Here is a 20,721-nt window from a genome sequence, read left to right on the forward strand (position 1 = left end):
GAAGAAGCACAAGCTGGAATCAAGATTGCCAGAAGAAAGATCAATAACCTCGGATATGCAGACGATAACACCCTTATGGCAGAAAATGAAAAGGAACTAATAAGCCTCTGGATGAAAGTGAAAGTGGAGAGTGAAAAAGTTGGCTTAAAGCTCAACATTCAGAAGCCAAAGATCATGGCATCCAGTTCCATCACTTCATGGGAAATAGATGGGGAAATAGTGTCAGACTATTTTGGGGGGCTCCAAAATCACTGCAGATGGTGACTGCAGCCATGAAATTAAAAGACGCTTACTCCTTGGAAGGAAAGTTATGACCAACCTAGATAGCATATTCAAAAGCAGAGACATTACTTTGCCAACAAAAGTCCACCTAGTCAAGGCTATGGCTTTTCCAGTGGTATGTATGGATGTGAGAGTTGGACTGTGAAGAAAGCTGAGCGCCGAAGAGTTGATGCTTTTGAACTGTGGTGTTGGAGAAGACTCTTGAGAGTCCCCTGGACTGCAAGAAGATCCAACCAGTCCATCCTAAAGGAGATCAGTCCTGGGTGTTCATTGGAAGGACTGATGCTGAAGCTGAAACTCCAATACTTTGGCCACCTCATGTGAAGAGTTGACTCATTGGAAAAGACCCTGATACTGGGAGGGATTAGGGGCAGGAGGAGAAGGGGACGACAGAGGATGAAATGGCTGGATGGCATCACTGACTCGATGGACTATGAGTTGGGGTAAACTCTGGAAGTTGGTGATGGACAGGGAGGCCTGGCATGCTGCGATTCATGGGGTCGCAAAGAGTCAGACGTGACTGAGCGACTGAACTGATCTGAGATGAAGCAATGCAAAGCATGTGCAGCATTCATATTAAAGTATCATGAAACTTAAAAAAAAGAAAGAATTACAGACATGCATGATTTTAAGAAAATCTGAAAAAACCACAAAACATATAAACTAGAAATATTAGGGAATAATTATTTGTATTTAAAGATTGTCCTTAAATATCAAGGTTGAGATAAGATAACATATGGTACCACTACAAAGGCATGAATTTCATTCATATTTTCCTTAACAAAGAGAAGGACACTGATAGTATTGTGTTCAATAAGCAAGGCGCTGAAAAATGAGATGAACTAAGTACAGATATTTGGCAAAGTAAGCATAAAATCCAGAACCACTACTGTTCTGTCTTTAAATAAATCTCCCAGGGACTTCCCTGGCAGTGCAGTGGTTAACATTCCACGCTTCCAGTGCAGGGGGCTTGGGTTCAATCCCTGGTCTGAGAACTAAGATCCCTTATGCTACATGACATGGTCAAAAATTTTTTTTTTTAATGAAATAAAATTAGATTATTATAAAAGAGAGAGAGATAAAAGAGGAGGAGTGGAGAATAGATCCTTAAGTCCTTATAGGCAAAATAAATAAATAAATAAATCTCCCAACACATCATAGACTTTTGTACAAGAAACTATTAAATGGAAAAGTTACTATTATTATTTAGTTTGGTAGCCACTAAGATGAATACACCCAAGTCACAGGTTAAATGCAATGCAACTGGCAGTGTGAAGCAATAACGTAAAAGACTCCAATATCATAATACCTAGCAATAACAGGGGGGGAAGGCAATGGCACTCCACTCCAGTACTCTTGCCTGGAAAATCCCATAGATGGAGGAGTCTGGTAGGCTACAGTCTATGGGGTTGCGAAGAGTAGTGCTCAGCACGACTGAGCAGCTTCACTTTCACTTTTCACTTTCATGCATTGGAGAAGGAAATGGCAACCCACTCCAGTGTTCTTGCCTGGAGAATCCCAGGGACTGGGGAGCCTGGTGGGCTGCAGTCCATGGGGTCGCACAGAGTCAGACATGACTGAAGCAACTTAGCAGCAGCAGCAATAATAGGTATCACTTACTGAGTCTTTACTAAGTAATAAGCATTTAATGACATTTTAAAACTCACAAGAGCCCATGACATAGTATACAATACATATGTCCATTTTATAGAGGAAGAAACTAGATGCAGAGAAATTAGTTAATCCACCCAGGGCCATATAGTTGGCAGAATGAGAATTTCAACCCCCATAGTCAGATTCCAGAGCATGGAAACCGGGAACCATGCATCCTCCATTAAAAAGTGCAACAGGGTATCCAAAAAATGTGGGATGCATTTTGTAGGGAGCAGTGATTTAGACGGGCAGGGGACAGGGGAAGAATGATGTTTGAAAAGTTGAGAATAATTGTTCTGTGTGCAAAAGAGGTTTCTATGATGATCTTGGGATGAGGATTTAAAAGAGAGAAAAAAGCACTTGAGAACCATCACATTAGGAGAACCAGGAAAATTCATGGAGTAACTGGTACCTGATATGAACTTCAAAGAATCCATTCAAATGATTAAGATTTGAATAGCTGGAAACAGAGGTAAGAGCCAAATAGAAGGTCTTGCATGAGAAAAGGCACTCAGGAAAAAGCAAATAATAAATGCAGAGTAGTAGTGGGAGTTAAGCCAGGAGAGGAAGGTAGCAACCATAAGGTAGCTAGCTTGGACACCCAGGCAAAAAGTTTATATTTAGTTCAAAAAGCAAAGAAGAATCATTGAGAGTGTTTTGAACAGGTGTTGGGCCCTGGAAAAAATGATCAAGCTAGCTGACACAAGGGAATACAAATTGTATAATTCCACATATACTAAGTCCAAGGCAAAACTAATCTTAAATTATAAAAATCAGAAAATGACTGCCTAGTGAGGAGGTAAACCATTTGGGAAGGGCACAAGAAACCTTTCTGAAGAAACGAGAAATGCTCTATATCTTACTTGGGTGTTGCTTATCAGTTCAGTTCAGTGGATCAGTCATGTCCGACTCTTTGTGACCCCATGGACTGCAGCACACCAGGCCTCCCTGTCTATCACCAAATCCCGGAGCTTACTCAAACTCATGTCCATTGAGTCGGTGATGCCATCCAACCATCTCAATCTCTGTCATCCCATTCTCCTCCTGCCTTCAATCTTTCCCAGCATCAGGATCTTTCCCAATGAGTCAGTTCTTCACATTAGGTGGCAAAGTATTGGAGTTTCAGCTTCAGCATCAGTCCTTCTAATGAATATTCAGGACTGATTTCCTTTAGGATGGACTGGTTGGATCTCCTTGTAGTCCAAGGGACTCTCAAGAGTCTTCTCCAACATAACAGTTCAAAAGCATCAATTCTTTGGTGCTCATCTTTTTTTATAGTCCAACTCTCACATCCATACATGACTACTGGAAAAGCCATAGCTTTGACTAGATGGACCTTTGTTGGCAAAGTAATGTCTCTGCTTTTGAATATGCTGTCTAGGTTGGTCATAACTTTCCTTCCAAGGAACAAGCATCTTTTAATTTCATGGCTGCAGTCACCATCTGCAGTGATTTTGGAGCCCCCCAAAATAAAGTCTGTCACTGTTTCCCCTCCCCACTGGGAACAGTGGGGATGGGATTGTTTCCCCATCTATTTCCCATGAAGTGACGGGACCAGATGCCATGATCTCAGTTTTCTGAATGTTGAGCTTTAAGCCAACTTTTTCACTCTCCTCTTTCACTTTCATCAAGAGGCTCTTCAGTTCTTCGCTTTTTGCCATAAGCATGGTGTCATCTGCGTATCTGAGGTTATTGATATTTCTCCCAGCAATCTTGATTCCAGCTTGTGCTTCATCCACTCCAGCGTTTCTCATGATGTACTCTGCATATAAGCTAAATAAGCAGGGTGACAATATACAGCCTGGATGTGTTCCTTTCTCGATTTGGAGACAGTCTGTTGTTCCATGTCCAGTTCTAACTGTTGCTTCATGACCTGCAAACAGATTTCTCAGGAGGCAGGTCAGGGGGTCTGGTGTTCCCATCTCGTTCAGAATTTTCCACAGTTAGTGGAGACCACACAGTCAAAGGCTTTGGTGTAGTCAATAAAGCAGAAGTAGATGTTTTTCTAGAACTCTGTCGCTTTTTCGATGATTCAACAGATGTTGGCAATTTGATTTCTGGTTCCTTTGCCTTTTCTAAATCCAGCTTGAACATCTGGAAGTTCATGGTTCACATACTGTTGAAGCCTGGTGGTGCTTATAGGTTCATGTAAAATTGTCAAAACTCATTGAATAGAACACTTAATATCTGGGTATTTTATAGTATGTTAGTTAAATCTCAATTTGTTTTAAGAGTCAAAAAATTCACCTAGCATGGTAGTAGGGGAGCTAAGAAGACAAGTTAAGGTGACTATTACAGAAGTCCATGAGAAAATAAAGTGTGTGTGTGTGTGTGTGTGTGTGTGTGTGTGTGTGTGTGTGTATAAATATATAAATTTATCCTGCCCCCTGAGAATGGGGGACGTATATAATTTATCTTGTTCCCTCAAAATGCAGGCTGCCAGATGACATGGACCAAATAATAACTTTTTCTTTTCAAGTTATTTTTTTCTCATTTTTTTCAACTTTTATGCATCTGATGCTGCCATTTTATCCTCAATGATACTCTATCTCATAACCAATATACAAATATATAGGTATTCTGGTACAAAAAATACCTATAATTTCATAATTCTGGTAATTTCACAATTTCATAATTCTGGTATGAAAAACTTTAAAAATAATTAAACTACTGATTGCTTATGTGCTATTAAGGGCTTGTCCCCCCTACTGACCTATTTCATTACACATTATAACAATCTCATGAGATTTCCTATTATATCCATTTTACAGATGAACAAACTAAGGCTGAGATGATACCTATAGCAACAGAGTAAAATAGGCACCCTTGTCTATGTATCTCAAATCCCAGGTTCTGAAGCACTGTGCTCTACACTTACACCAAAAATAGTTAACAAAGTAGGGTTATCTGGAACTAACTCAGACAAAGGGTGTGAAAGTCAGTACAGATGAATTCATAATCCATTAAATATATTTATCCCCATAGTTTTCAAAAGACTACACTAGTTAACAAGGGGTTATTACATGACTGTTGGGTTATTTATTTTTTAATTGGAGTATAATTGCTTTACAATGTTCTGTTAGTTTCCAGTGTACAACAATGTGAATCAGCTACTTTTCAGTCGCCAAGTCCTCCAACTCTTTACAACTGCATGGACTGCAGCATGCCAGGCTTCCCTGTCCTTCACTATCTCTCACAGTTAGCTCAAATGCATTTCCATTGATTTGGTGATGCCATCCAACCACCTTATCCTCTGTCATCCCCTTCTCCTCCTGCCCTCAACTCTTCCCAGCATCAGGGTCTTTTAAAATGAGTTGGCTCTTAGCATCAGGTGGCCAAAATATAGGAGCTTTAGCTTCAGCATCAGTATTTTCAATGAATATTCAGGTGATTTCCTTTAGGATCAACTGGTTTGATCTCCTTGCTGTCCATAGGACTCTCAAGAGTTCTCCAGCACCACAATTTGAAAGCATCAGTTCTTTGACATTCAGCCTTCTCTATGGTCTAATTCTCACATCCATACAAGACCACTGGAAAAACCACAGCTTTGACTAGATGGACTTTTGTTTGCAAAAGACATCTCTGCTTTTTAACTTTCTATCTAGGTTTGTCATAGCTTTTCTCCAAAGGAGCAAGTGTGTTTAAATTTTGTGGTTGCAGTCACCATCCGCAATGGTATTGGAGCTCAAGAAAATAAAATCTGCCACTGTTTCCCTTTATCCCCACCTATTTGCCAAGAAGTAATGAGACCAGATACCATGATCTTAGTTTTCTGAATGTTGAATTTAGAGCTACCTTTTTCACTCTCCTCTATCACCCTCATCAAGAGGCTCTTTAGTTCCTCTTTGCTTTCTGCTATGAAAATGGTACCATCTGCATACCTAAGGTTGTTGATATTTCTCCTGGCAATCTTAATTCTAGCTTATGAGTCATCCAGCCTGGCATTTCACATGATATACTCTGCATATAAGTTAAATAATCAGGGTGACAATATACAGCCTGACGTACTCCTTTCCCAATTTTGAACCAGTCTATTGCTCCATGGTTCTAACTGTTGCTTCTTCACCCACATACAGGTTTCTCAGGAGGGAGGTAAGGTGATCTGGTGTTCCCATCTCTTTAAGAATTTTCCACAGTTGTGATCCTCACAGTCAAAGGTTTTAGCATAGTCAATGAAGCAGAGGTTTTTCTGGAATTTCTTTACTTTTTCTATGATCCAATGGATGTTGGCAATTTGATCTCTGGTTCCTCTGCCTTTTCTAAATCCAGCTTGTATACCTGGAAGTTCTCAGTTCACATACTGTTGAAGACTAGCTTGAGGAATTTTGAGCAATACCTTGCTAGCATGTGAAATGAGTGCAATTGTGTGGTACTTTGAACATTCTTTGGCACTGTCCTTCTTGGGATTGGAATGAAAACTGTTTCCAGTCCTATGCCCACTGCTGAGTTTTCCAAATATTCTGACATACTGAGTGCAGCACTTTGACAACATCGTCTTTTAGGATTTGAACTAGCTCAACTGGAAAACGTCCACTGGCTTTGTTCGTAGTAATGCTTCCTAAGGCCCATTTGACTTCACACTCAAGGATGTCAGGCTCTAGGTAAGTGATCATACCATCATGGTTATCCAGGACATTAAAAGCATTTTTGCATAATTCCATGTATTTTTACCACCTATTCTTAATCTCTTCTGCTTCTGTTAGGTCCTTGTCGTTTCTGTCCTTTATTGCACCCATCTTTGCACAAAATGTTCCATTGGTATCTTCAGTTTTCTTGTAGTCTTTCCCATCCTATTGTTTTCCTCTATTTCTCTGCATTGTTCACGTTAAGGCTTTCTTATCTCTCCTTGCTATCCTCTGGAACGCTGCATTCAATTGGGTAGATCTTTTCCGTTCTCTTTTGCCTTTCACTTCTTTTCTCAGCTACGTGTAAGACCGCTCAGGCAACCATTCTGCCTTCTTGCGTGTCTCTTCCCTTTGGGATGATTTTGGTCACCTCCTCCTGTACAGTGTTATGGACCTCTGTCCATAGTTCTCCAGGCAGTAAGTCTACCAGATCTAATCCCTTGAATTTATTTGTCACCTCTACTGTATAAACAAGGGATTTGATTTAGGTCATACCTGAATGGTCTAGTGATTTTGCTTACTTTCTTCAATTTAAGCTTGAATTTTGCAATAAGGAGCTCATGATCTGAGCCACAGTCAGCTCCAGTCTTGTTTTTGCTGACTATATAGAGTTTATCCATCTTTGGCTGCAAAGAATATAATCAATCTGGTTTCTGTATTGACCACCTGGTGTTATGTCCTCCCTCTTGAGCCTCCCTTGTTACCCCCATCCCACAGGATCACTGTTTTATAAACTGCTTAAAACAAGGGTGGAGTTTAATGTTAGTTGCTTTAGGCATTAGATAAATGTTTATAGATTCACATTTATAATGTATATACATAATATGCTATGTCAGGTCAATTCAATCTCTACCAAATCTGGCTTCATGAAGTTTGAAGACTTATCACAACTAATGTCAAATAATTAGAAAACATTCTTAATGAAATCAATTTGAATTCAGTTTAATTTTTAAAGGTGATATGCCATCCTGAATGTATTTTTAGGCTTCAATTCTCTTGAAATCATAAGGATCCATAGATTTAATAGACTCCTAAAAAGGACGGTAACTTAATAGAACTATAGGAGCAGTTTCATAAGAAGAGGGATTCTATTTCTAAATACAAAAATTCATAAGTTCAGATCCTTCTAATTAAACAAACATGAATTTTTAGGTAAAAATGGGAGGAAAGCCACTTCTAAAATATAAGAAAGTGATTTCCTAGATAACCAACGAAAGGAAGAAAGTAGTTCATCTTGGTGAGAGAGCAAATGTTTTAAGGGCTATAAAAATAGCATTTTACATAAACATACAACTCTGCTTATCTATTTGTTAAAACATATCTCCCATAATACTTCTACATGGCAACAGTTGTTTAATAAAGTCTCATTTTTCAGGCTACTTAAGACTTTTCACAAATCCAAGCATGTCCTTCAAATCTGAATTAATGAGATTTTACTAAATACCACAAACATAGATTTTATGATGCTTTCCCTAGAAACATATATTAGAGATTGTTACTCTACTCCGGATAAGTATTCTTTCATCAGTGGGGGAAAAAGACAAACCTAACTCTTGGAATTTCATAACTCATTTTTTCATTGCTGAGAAAAGTTAAAAAAGACGTAAATGAAAGGGCAGATATACCACGTTCATGAATTGGAGAACTAAAAATTGTTAAACTATCCAATCCTCCCAAACTGCTTTTAGATTATACACTCTCAATCAAAATACCAGGAGGTCTTTCTGTAGAAATTGACAAGCAAATATTAAAATTTCTGTGGGATGAAAGAATCAAGTATACCCAAAAAATTTTGGAAAAGAACAGACCTGGAGGACTTACATTACTTGATTTCAAAAGGAATCATAAAGGTGTAGCAATCAAAACCATAATACCATGGCCTAAGGATAAACACAGAGATCTCTGGAATAAAATAGGATAGAAATACAGGGTCAGTTGATTTTTTATAAAGTTGCCAATTCAATGGGAAAAGGACTGTCTGTTAAAGAAATGGTGCTGGAACAATTTTGGTGGGGGAAAAAAGAGTAAATAGCCAGCATTACCTCATACTATACACAGAAATTTACTGAAGATGGATCATAGAACACATAGAAGCACAACATAGAAAACATCTGGGAGAAAATACAGGGAAAAAATTTTTATGACCTTCAGTTCAGTTCAGTTCAGTCGCCTAGTCGTGTCCAGCTCTTTGCGACCCCATGAATCGCAGCACGCCAGGCCTCCCTGTCCATCACCAACTCCCGGAGTTCACTCAGACTCATGTCCATCGAGTCAGTGATGCCACCCAGCCATCTCATCCTCGGTCGTCCCCTTCTCCTCCTGCCCTCAATCCCTCCCAGCATCAGAGTCTTTTCCAAAGAGTCAACTTTTTGCAGGAGGTGGCCAAAGTACTGGAGTTTCAGCTTTAGCATCATTCCTTCCAAAGAAATCCCACGGCTGATCTCCTTCAGAATGGACTGGTTGGATCTCCTTGCAGTCCAAGGGACTCTCAAGAGTCTTCTCCAACACCACAGTAGGAAAAAAATTTTATATAGGACACAAGAAATTGAGAAACTGTATGTTATCAAAATTAAAAACATCAGTAAGAAAATAAAAAGCTACAGACTATAAGAAAATACTGTCAAGACATATATCTTTAAAAAGATCATATCAAAATATATGAAGAGCTCTCAAAACTCAATTATAGCGCTTCCCTGGTACTCAGTGGATAACAATCTGCTTGCCAGTGCAGTCAACACAGGGTCTGCCCCTAATCCAGGAACATCCCACATGCTGCAGAGTAACTAAGCCCGTGTGCCACAACCACTGAGCCTCTGTTCTAGAGACTGGGAGCCACAATTACTGAGACCACATGCACAACAACTGAAGCCCTCACGCCCTATAGCCTGTGCTCTGCAACAAGAGAAGACACCGCAGTGAGAAGCTCCAGGTGCCATAACTAGAACAGCTCCCCCGTGCCACAACTAGAGAAAAGCCTGCGAAGCAACGAAGACCCAGCACAGCCAAAAATAAATAGATCAATTAATTATTTAATTAAATTCAAAAAAATGATTGCACAGCTTTCTTGAAGGCTGTGATTTTTAAAAAAATACCCAATTATAACGCGAAGTATCAATATTTGAACAGACATTTCATCAATGAAGATATATCAATGGTCAAAAGCACATGAAAAAATGTTCAACATTTTTACTGATGAAGGAAATGCAAGTTAAATTCATAATATATCACTGCTGCTTCTGCTGCTGCTAAGTCGCTTCATTCGTGTCCGACTCTGTGCGACCCCATAGATGGCAGCCCACCAGGCTCCCCCATCCCTAGGATTCTCCAGGCAAGAACACTGGAGTGGGTTGCCATTTCCTTCTCCACTACACACTCACTAAATTAGTTAAAATTTAAAAGACTGACAATATTAAGTATTGCCAAGATATAAAGCAATTGAACTCCCACACATTGCTGCTGGGAATGCAAAAAAGTATAACCATTTTGAAAAACAGCTTGGCAATTTGTCAACAATTGCATTTTACTTTCCTAACCAAGAAAAGTGAAAACATATGTCAACACAGAGAATTATACATGAGTAATTACATCAGCTTTGTTCATAAGAACCAAAAACAGGAAACAATTCAGTATCGTCAGGCAAATGGCTGAGCCAATTATACATTTTTTCTACTACTTGGTAATAAAAAAAGATGAAGTACAAACAGCCATAACAACATGACTGAAAACATTATGCTAAATGAAAGAAGTTACACGAAAGAATAAAATACACTGTATGACCTCATTTATGTGAAAGTCTAGAAACATGGAGATAAACTAAAGTGGCACAAGGTAACTTTGGGAGGTGATGGATATGTTCTGTATCTTGATTGCGATGGTTATACGTAGGTATACATTTGTCAAAATTCATCAAACTGTACATTTTAAATGTATCCATTTTTAATGGATACATTTTATCATATGCATATTGTTCTCCAATAAAATTATTTCAAGAAAAAGCTGGTTTCTCTTGTCAAATTCTGCATATTATACAATGGCAATTCCAATGACATCCAATTTTTAGTTTGATTTATGGGTACCTGTGTCAAAAATAATCTAATTTACACTGACTTAACTGAAAAAGAAACATACAGTTTTAATATTATAACCCTCTCGGTTCTCTTCTCACTGTCTCACTCCACCATCTCCAGTTGAACTTTAAATTTCTTGAAAGCTTTTCTCCTCTTATCGCTTATCATGGGCAGTTCCTCTACACTCTATAAATATTTGTGAAATTAAATCAAACAGAAGTTCTCCACAGTCTGTCTTTCCTAGTGTTACTCTTGAGAACCGAATAGAAATTAAGCCTTCAAATGTCTTATGATTTCATTTTTTTCTTTTACTCACTTTAACACAACCTTCTTTCAAACAAAGTATTATGCCAGAGCCCAATATATTAAACAGATGTACATTTATAGGTTTGAATTATAATATTTAATAATAAAGTCAACCAATAAGAATCTGAATTCATTTATCAGCAGTACCCAATATATCAAAATTAGTTATTTTTAATATGTGAATATATCTGTTGCTCTTTCAGGTTTTTTAGCAATTAAAAATGAAATTCAAATCAAATATTAAAAGCAGGGGTCAGCAAATATTAAGACCCGTGGGCCAGAGCTTGCCCACCACCTGGTTTTGTACAGTTCTTGACTTAAGAATGTTTTCTTTTTTACATTTTTCAAGAGTTGGAAAAAAAGAATATTTTTGGTATGTGAAAATTATATAAAAATTCAAATTTCCACATCCATAATAAAGTTATATTGGAACACGGCCACACTCATTTGTCTATGGCTGCTTGTGTGCCACAGTGGTAGAGTTCAGTAGTTGTAAAAGAGACTGAACGGTCCACAAACTTCAAATATTCACTATCTGGCTCTACAGGGAAAGTCTGCCGACTCCTTGTTTAACTCAAATCCTCACAGTACCAATTTCATGGAGCAGAGTTTGGAAACTACTTATGACACAGTACATTTTGAAAGATTACCACTAAAATATTTTTCATTCTACTTGCTCTTCTACAATGCACTCTTGCCACTTCCTCACCAAGAAGAGTCTAATTCTCTTCCTTTTGAATCTGGGCTCATTTTAGTGACACGCTCAGCCAATATAACATAGTGGAAGTGACTCCTAAGACTTCCAAGATCAGGTCATAAGAAACCTTTTAGCTTCCTCCTAGGTCTCTTGGATACTCTGCTAAAGGATGCTTTCTCTGAGAACCTAGCATCATGAAATGAGAAGCTTGAACCTCATCAAGAAGCCAAATATAGGTATTACTGCCTACAACTTTAGCTAAGCCCCAAATCAATAGCCAGCCTCAACTGATATCCATGTGAGAGAGCTATTCTGGACCTCCAGTTCAGATGAGCCTTTAGATAACTGCAGCCAAGAGACATCTGACTGCAACCACATCAGAGACTCTACATGAGACCCACCAGCAGCTCCAATCAATCAGTCAAGCTAAACAGACTTGAATAGAATAGAACTGAATAGAATAATAAATGCTTATTTTAAGTTACAATGTTTTGGGATGGTTTGTTGTATGGCAATAGAGAACTGAAAAAGTATTATATTAAAACAAATCTAGGAAAGTTTCAGGTAAGAAATTCTAGACTTCTGAGTCAAGCCCATGCTTGGACTATCCATGCATATCACCAGGCCAAACCCTACTAAAGCCTCCACTAAGCCTAGGTGTTCTAGAAGTAGTCATGGATGAAGGAAGTGGGTAATGCATCCCAATCTGTATGCATTCCAATCAGACTCACTGTCCCCCCAAATATGCCAATATGCCTGAACCTTATTCTGAAATTCTCACGAAGAAGTAGAAAATAATTTTTCTAATTTCTAAAATTACATCAGGATTGGCAAAGAAACAATTCTTAGTTTTCATGCTGTAAATGAATTGATGATTATAATTCCTCTTTATTTTTACTTGATAATATTAAATTGATACGTGAACTTAGATGAAATGTAGTCATTAGGTCAGTATATAGTCAAGCATCAGTAAACGGCCATTTACTGCTAACACATCTGCACTTAGTAAAGGAAGTCCATATTGTTGCCTACTCCTGCCTGAGGGGTGACAGGTAAGAGTTGTTCACTGACAATATTTCCAATATGTGCCAGTTATGTATGATAAACTCCTTAACCTGAAAATTTTAACTAAACTGAATATCAATCTCTTATGAAGCCAATACATCATATTTTCAATATTATCTTAAGCTACAGTAGATTCAAATTTCAAAGAATGAGTGCTTACTATATGTTAGGTATGCTGCTACACTGGAGATATGTCTTCAACTGGTGTAAATTTCATTTAAAAGAGAGAAGTGGCTCTGAATTATTTTGATATGCCAGAGAGTCATAATGTGACACAGAATGGTATGTTTATTTTAAACCAAAAGGGATACTACTGGAACACTTAAGATTCTTAATCTTTCTTCTTAACTCTATAACTGTTTTCAAGTTTATTTAAACATTTATTCTTGTGATTATTTTTCACACTAATGTGGAAAATACTTGCACAGCCAAGTATTTTAAGAAAAAAACATTTCAACTCTTAGTGGCTTAAAGCCATCCTACAAAATTGCTGTAACCAATTAGTGATAGCTACCGCAGCAGTGACTAGCAGTGAAAAACACTGGGCATTTGTCAACCCTGACCTATTTCATCAGTTTTATGTAGTCTCTTCCCTTCAGATCTCCTACTGAGTCCCTTCAAAGATCCTCGTGATGGAACTTCCACCCATGCTTACAAAGTGACATTTCCCTTTCTTCAGCCAGTCTTTCCCACTACCTGAGTGACCCTTAATAAGCCCTACCCTGGTGCAGATGTCCTGACCCAAAAAGGCAGATTCCCCTAACATTCAAGAGTTTGTCAGAGAAGTCACACTTTAGGCCCAGAGACCTTAGATGGTAGATGGCCAAACCCTGATAGAACGTGGTACATCCATGATTTGCTTTCAGGCAATCGAGCACCAGAGTCTCTATGCTTAAGTCACTGCAACAGGCACGTGGTTGCTGCCATTTCTACAACATGCATTAAACATACATCTTGGTCCCTCCGTTCAAAATAAACTGAATCCATTACTAATAAAAGCAAAATCTCTACAGAGAAAATATTACAATTTACTACTTGCACAGCAAATGTGACATTACAGGACTTTTAAATAATTCAAAACTGGCATTTTCTAATTAAAGACACACTAATAAGCATGTTAATGAATGTTTTACACTTATTAGGGGAAAATAGTGGGCTATAAATACACTTCAAAAAATGTAAAAATGACCATATAATTTATTTTCTTATGTTCCACATGGTCTTGTATTGAACATGCAATAGTATTTGAACATAATTTAACGTGGTAACTACTGTTAACATTAAAAATACACATTATCAGTGTAACTGATATGGATTCAACCCAGAATCCATAACAATTCTATTCACATCCTGTGTAACTCCATGGGGATTCTATGAGGAAAGTTTCCATATATGGTAATTTTTCCCCATAGACTCCCCACAGTTTATACAGGATATGAATCTGGTCCATTGTGACAACGAAAACAACAGATCACTGAAAACTCATGTGTAATTTCTGCTGAACAAACCAGACTAACAATTAAGGAAACCAGTACTCAAGTGAAAATAAGTACTCTGAACATTTTAAAATAACCACTGGGTATTTTCATTCCATTCCTATACTAACAGAATCAGTATATAAATATCCAGGGGGAAAAAAAACAAATTCCTATCTTTATTTCGTTTAAAATATTCCCTTGATTCTAAAAATCACTATGCCAACTATTAACAGGCAAGAAACCCAAAAGGAAATTTCACATCAGACTTAACATTGTCAGAAGAAAAGACAATAATACAGTCAGACAAGTCAAAAGTATTATATGAGCTTTACTTCCCAGGCTCCTGTATGACTATGTCCCAGTGTAAATTCCAGTGATTCATAATTATTTTTCTTTATTGTGACTTTAGCCATCTGCAGTTTCTATTTATCTAAAGTCATGTAATTTTTTCTTTTATTTAATGTTCTAAGTATAGAATTAGCAGTAAGTTTTTGTGTGTATATTTAAGTATGTGCATTTTAAGTAAGATGAAAGCATCTAAAATTCAATACAGCTAAATACTAACAGCTGGATTAAAGATTTGGAAAGGAAAATGACTCTGAATTACCTAGCTTCATATGACAAAAACTAGTAAAGGGAGGGATATAGTACTAAAATGTCAACCATAGTAACAGCAAAAACAGCAGCGTCATACAGTGTCAGACTTTATTTTTTGGGGCTCCAAAATCACTGCAGATGGTGACTGCAGCCATGAAATTAAAAGATGCTTACTCCTTGGAAGGAAAGTTATGAGCAACCTAGATAGCATATTAAAAAGCAGAGACATTACTTTGCTGACTAAGGTCCTTCTAGTCAAGGCTATGGTTTTTCCTGTGGTCATGTATGGATGTGAGAGTTGGACTGTGAAGAAGGCTGAGTGCCGAAGAATTGATGCTTTTGAACTGTGGTGTTGGAGAAGACTCTTGAGAGTCCCTTGGACTGCAAGAAGGTCCAACCAGTCCATTCTGAAGGAGATCAGTCCTGGGTGTTCATTGGAAGGACTGATGCTAAAGCTGAAAATCCAATACTCTGGCCACCTCATGCCAAGAGTTGACTCATTGGAAAAGACTCTGATGCTGGGAGGGGTTGGGGGCAGGAGGAGAAGGAGATGACAGAGGAGATGGCTGGATGGCATCACGGACTCGATGGACGTGAGTCTGAGTGAACTCCAGGAGTTGCTGATGGACAGGGAGGCATACTGTGATTCATAGGGTCGCAAAGAGTCGGACACAACTGAGCGACTGAACTGAACTGAACTGAACTGAGGGCTTATACTGCAGAACAGTCCAGTTGTGAACAGCCATTTTTTGAAAGACCATAGTTGCTGTTAACATCTCAACTGATTCACATAAATGACACCAAAACAATAGACCCAAGTTTAATCTCACGTATGACTGGTTGTCAAGAATGGCCCTGAAATACATAAAAAGGCAATGTGACTCATTTATTCTTCTATAAGACTTGTCTGTTTAATTATACATAATTATACAGTTTCTTGGTGATCTAATATTGCTAGAGTATATTCATTTTACTATCTCTAACATAATGGCTCAAAATTTGAGATAATTACATTGTTCTTAGAAGCATGATACCATACTCACTATTAAAACTGAGAAGCTGTCAGTTCCAAATTAATGCATTCATCAGTAATGAAAATAAAAAGCAACAGCTGCCCTTTTGGTATGCATCAAAAAAAAAATCATACGTGGCAGCACATATACCCCAAATCCTTTCCAGCATCTAGCTGCCTACTGAAGGTGAGATGGGCATGCAGAAAATGGCAAGGAAGATTTGCAAGACAGTCATACCACAGCTAAAGAGAACTGACAATCTGACACACAGGTCTACCATATACCCATCACCACTAAACTCACAAAATACTACTGCTCTGCTGGGATTTGGGTAATTTCTCTTTCCCTTTCAAGATACAGTAGATGTTCTTTCTAATATGTTACAACTACAACAAACTGTTCAAAGGAGGGATTAAATGACACTATTTGCCCCAAGGGTACACTATTTCTGAAAAGGTAGGATGTTGCTCTCTTCCCTGAACTAATAAGGTAGGTGCTTTTAAATAAGACACTTTAACTTGTTAGAAAAGAGCACAATTCCCACCACAGCACATCTTAAATGGTACCCTTGAGAACTAAAAAACACGGGAAGGGAGGCAGGAGGAGGACAGAGCTAGAAAAACACTAATTGAATAAATGTCCATGTATTTGAAATGCTTACTCTTTGGAGAATAACTGGCTTTATGATGAAGGATGTAACCAAATGGCAACAGTACAAAGTCAGTGTCCCTTACTTCACAAAAAGAAAAGAGGAACTTTTTCTCTATTTATAAAATATTAACAGGAAAAGAAATTTTAATTTTTGTAGAATTCCATTGATTTTAAAAATATGAACTATCATTAAATCAAGCATTCAACATATGCATTTAAATGACTATTCCCCTCACTAAACTTTCTTTAGTACTTACATCCTAAGCCTAAATTACTTTGACCAGACTAAAATTGCATTTCCTCAAACCAGATAAAGGGCAGACCTACTACTCCCATTTTTAGACATGGGAAATTTCGGTAAAGGAAAAGCTCAGTGAAATACATCAAGATGGTAACAGATTACAGAAGCTATACTTCCTGCTTTGTACTAATGATTAATTTACACATAACATAGAACCCTTTCATTTCAAAGTAGGCTGAAAATAGTTTGTGTCCAATTTATACAACTACGGGAGATTCAGATATACTGTTAGAAAAAATGAGACTCCAGCACTGTTGGAGTTCTTCTGTAAAGTGAATCAAGAAGATATTCACTGAAGCGAGGTCAGACAGGGCATTTATTAATTCTGTTGCCATAACTATGTAAGTTTTAACTCTGATAAACTTTTTACTCTTCCAGGTAAGTTTTTTTTGTCATTTTAAAGACTCCTAAAATGTGTGTGGCTGGAGGGGGTGGGGGCTGGGGGTGCTTTTTGGGCGTTTACTTCAGGTAATACTATTTCAGTGAGACTAAACATGTTATAATGTGATTCTTAGGTTACCTCAAATTCCTGACCTGAAACATGAAGTCAACTTAATCAATCCAGTACTTGAAAATGAAGGCATGGAAATTGCTATTGACATTTCCTTTTCTTATAGGCAAAGAGTTAAAAGCAGAGAAAGAAAATTTTAATCACGTACAAGTGACAATATCAACAGAATTCAGAATAGTGATCACCTTTTGGCAAGGAACAGAAGTAATATTGGGACAAGCAATATTGACTGGGAAGGGTCATCACAAAAGAACTTTCTGGAGTAAAAACAATGCTCTGTATCTCAAACTGGGTAGCAGTTCCAAGGTGTAAACAGGCAAAAATTCAATGTGTTCCACATTTTGATTTATGCCTTTTATTGTATGTGAACCATACCTCTATTTTAAAGTAAAAGCATCGAATACAAGTAAGTTACTGCAACCAGAAATTAAGGATAAGAATTATGAAATTAGAATATGTTAGAAAAAAAAAAATGAAACTTTCCAAGATCTAGCATAGCACTGTACACAGAATATATAGCTAAACAAGTATTTACTGTAAAAATTTAGTAAAAATATACCAAGTGGTTTGGAAGATCCCTTCTGAACTAATTGGAACTTCTAATGTGACAATTTTTCTGAATATTCTAAATATAGTCTCAGTCTATAAAACAGCCTCCAAAAGATGGAAACTAAAGGCCTAGAAAAGCTATGCCTCAAAACACAAAGAAAATACACTTGTCTCAACTCCGAATACACATTTAAGGAATCTCCTTATCTAAGGAAGGCAGTCCATTCTGAACATTTTGCAGCCACTGACAGTACAAATCTATCTATGGTCTTCTAGTGACAAGCAGGAAACAAAACTTAATACTCAGTAAAGTAAAAAAAAAAAAAAAAAAAACAACCTACATGATGATGTTCTGTCATCTGAATGGCATTCTATCTGTACAGTAATTTGGTAGCTATGGAGACCAAAAGCAGCCAGCAGTTTTCAAACATAGATCATAGCGCATGGGTGATATTATCAAAAGATGAGGTTTAACGATCAAGAAAGGCTGTCTGCTGGGTAAACCTGGCCAGACAATGTTAGAGGCCCTATGTCAAGAACCCAAAGGTTCCCACACTGAGTTTCAACTTCAATTTTCAGCTAAACAAAGTAATAAGACTAATTTTCCTTTAGGATGTAAATACTTCTATCTACTCTACCTAGGTTCCTACTTAAACAAAATTCAATGACTGAAACGAAACTGGAAGGTCTTCGCCACTAAATAATCTGTTTCTAATCCTGGGTGACAATAATTCCAAATGTATCATTTTAAGTGAATTCAAAAACCATTTTTAAATTATTAAAAAAATAAAACTATCACATGCTGAATGGCAATCACATTCATTGTTATTCTATCTTGACCTTGATAAGGCATTGTGGTAATTTCAGAAATGGGACGCTTGTAGGTAAAACAACAAAAATAATCCACCCTCTAAAATAGCCAATCAAGAAACAGAAGACCTGAGGAGTATCCGCTCTCTTGAAATACTGCTATTCTGGAATAATTATCAACTGTGCATAAATAATCACACTGATTACCCAAAATCAGAAAGGAGAGACTGAATTATATATTCATAAGAAATGTGTATCTTAAATTCCTGCCCTAACCCTCTCTCCCCACAAAGCCAGTGTCTTGCCAATGTTTAAAGTCCTAGGTCAGCAGGTCGAGTCTCTTTATAAATTCTGAACTGTCACCTTTGCTTCTGGATAATGACAAAATATTCTACAGAGCCTGTAAAACTGCATTGACAAGTTATACTATTCTACATCCAGCATTAAATAATTCACGTTACTTAGGCTGGTCATCATTTCTCAAATGCCCATTTTAGCTGTCCACAAGTGCCATCCAGCCCAGCCCCTTCTGCGGGGCCTGCTCTGCACCAAAGCAATTTCATTGTATAAGTTTTAAGACAGATATGCTGCTGCTGGACTGTGGCACTAGCCAGCATATCAAAATTAAGCCATTGTGTAAAAAAAAAAAAAATCCATTAAAAAAAAAAAGCTTAACTTTTATTCTTTGTATCTACATATAATGTCTGCCCCTATGTTTCTGTAAAAATATGGGAAGAAACTATAATGACACCTCTTTCTCCTTTTAGATTAAAAAATGTAAGCCTTTTTTTCTTTCTTAATAAACACTAACATCTCAGATCCTCACAGTATCTATTTTAGGGTTTAAGGGCCATTATAGAACCACAACAATAGATCAGTGACAGACTTGATCCCACCAATTAACACATTCTGGGGAGGCTGCCTAGATTCCTGTCTTCTTCCCTCCCTCTTGGAGGCCTGATTTTGACCACACTGACATCCCTGGCCTTAAGGATGAATAACCCAGTGAAGGGGAAGTCCTTTACCTGAGACCAATTTATTTGTAATTAGAGTCAAAATACAAAGGCTGGTAATGACCTACGGCAAAGAGATATGAACTCCAAGCCAATGAAACCATGACAGCAAGCAGATTTCTAAATAGCAGAGTGAGATCCATTTACTTACATGAAGATTCAGTGCCAAACATGGCTGGCTCCAGAGGCTGCTTTTAAAAAATTAGAAGAATGGAGGAAAGAAGGAAGAAAGAAAAAAATCGAGGACAGTGTACGTGTGAGAGTGGAGAGATGAGCTGCTACACAGCAGAGGTCATGAAGACAGACAATGCAGTCCAAGCTGTGTCCAGCTGCCAGATTCTCCTCTTACAAGCTTCAGTGTTCTCCCGTGTGATTGAAAAGCAAGGTCTCCTACAGCACCAAAAATCGAAGAGCTGCTTTTGAAAATCCAATAGGGTAAGGCAGGCCGATGTGGCTCTTCTGGGATGCAGGGAGGCAGGACTAGGTAGCAGCGGGGGCAAGACTGGGAGCAGCAGCAACAGCGGATACTGCAATCCCCAGCCCAGTTATAGCAGTAAGACAATAGCAGGGCTTATGCATACACTGGTGACGTCAGAGACACTGCACAGACCGACTGCGCTGCTTGAGCCAGAGGCTCCAGGGGCTTCAGGGGAGCAGGCAATTCAAAGGGGAATTCCTTTGTCACAAAATGCCCAAGACCAAGAGCCACATACATATTCACATATATATTCACCCTCCTGACAAGATCTTCATCCTGAGATACTAGGCTCTAAAAGAGACCTCAAAGAAATTTAAATATTGGCTTTATAGCAACCAACCACAAAGATATGCAAATTAGGGTTCTTGAGTTTATGCAGCAAGTGGAACTTTTCAAAGGAATTAAGAATATGAGAAATGAGAAAAATAACCTACCATTTAAAATAACTCCAAAGTTCATTGCTTTTTCAGTAGGCTTGGGTAGACTGACAAATCAGGGGTTGTATACTCAATCACAAGTATGTGAAAATATGTACACTATTCCACACATATCCTGGCATACAAATTCACAAGCAAATGCAAAACAACACTATAAGGGCTTAAAATACTGTTTGACACCCAGTGAG

At 37.9% G+C, this 20,721-nt stretch overlaps 1 protein-coding gene across 6 annotated transcripts in view; it reads right to left on the reverse strand.

Moving 5' to 3' along the window:
* Positions 1-20,721, reverse strand: part of ST7 (suppression of tumorigenicity 7) — a 276,815-nt gene that overhangs the window by 196,097 nt on the left and 59,997 nt on the right. The window contains exon 1 of one of the 6 annotated variants that reach the window (XM_052639116.1): positions 19,770-19,821. The exons of the other annotated variants lie outside the window; for them this stretch is intronic. Within the exon in view, the coding sequence (XP_052495076.1) occupies positions 19,770-19,791 (22 nt within the window). The 5' untranslated portion in view covers positions 19,792-19,821. Of the gene's footprint in view, positions 1-19,769; positions 19,822-20,721 lie in introns of those variants that run through there. 6 annotated transcript variants of the gene reach the window in all.

Source organism: Budorcas taxicolor, chromosome 4 (genome assembly GCF_023091745.1).
Source record: "Budorcas taxicolor isolate Tak-1 chromosome 4, Takin1.1, whole genome shotgun sequence".
Classification (NCBI taxonomy): domain Eukaryota; kingdom Metazoa; phylum Chordata; class Mammalia; order Artiodactyla; family Bovidae; genus Budorcas; species Budorcas taxicolor.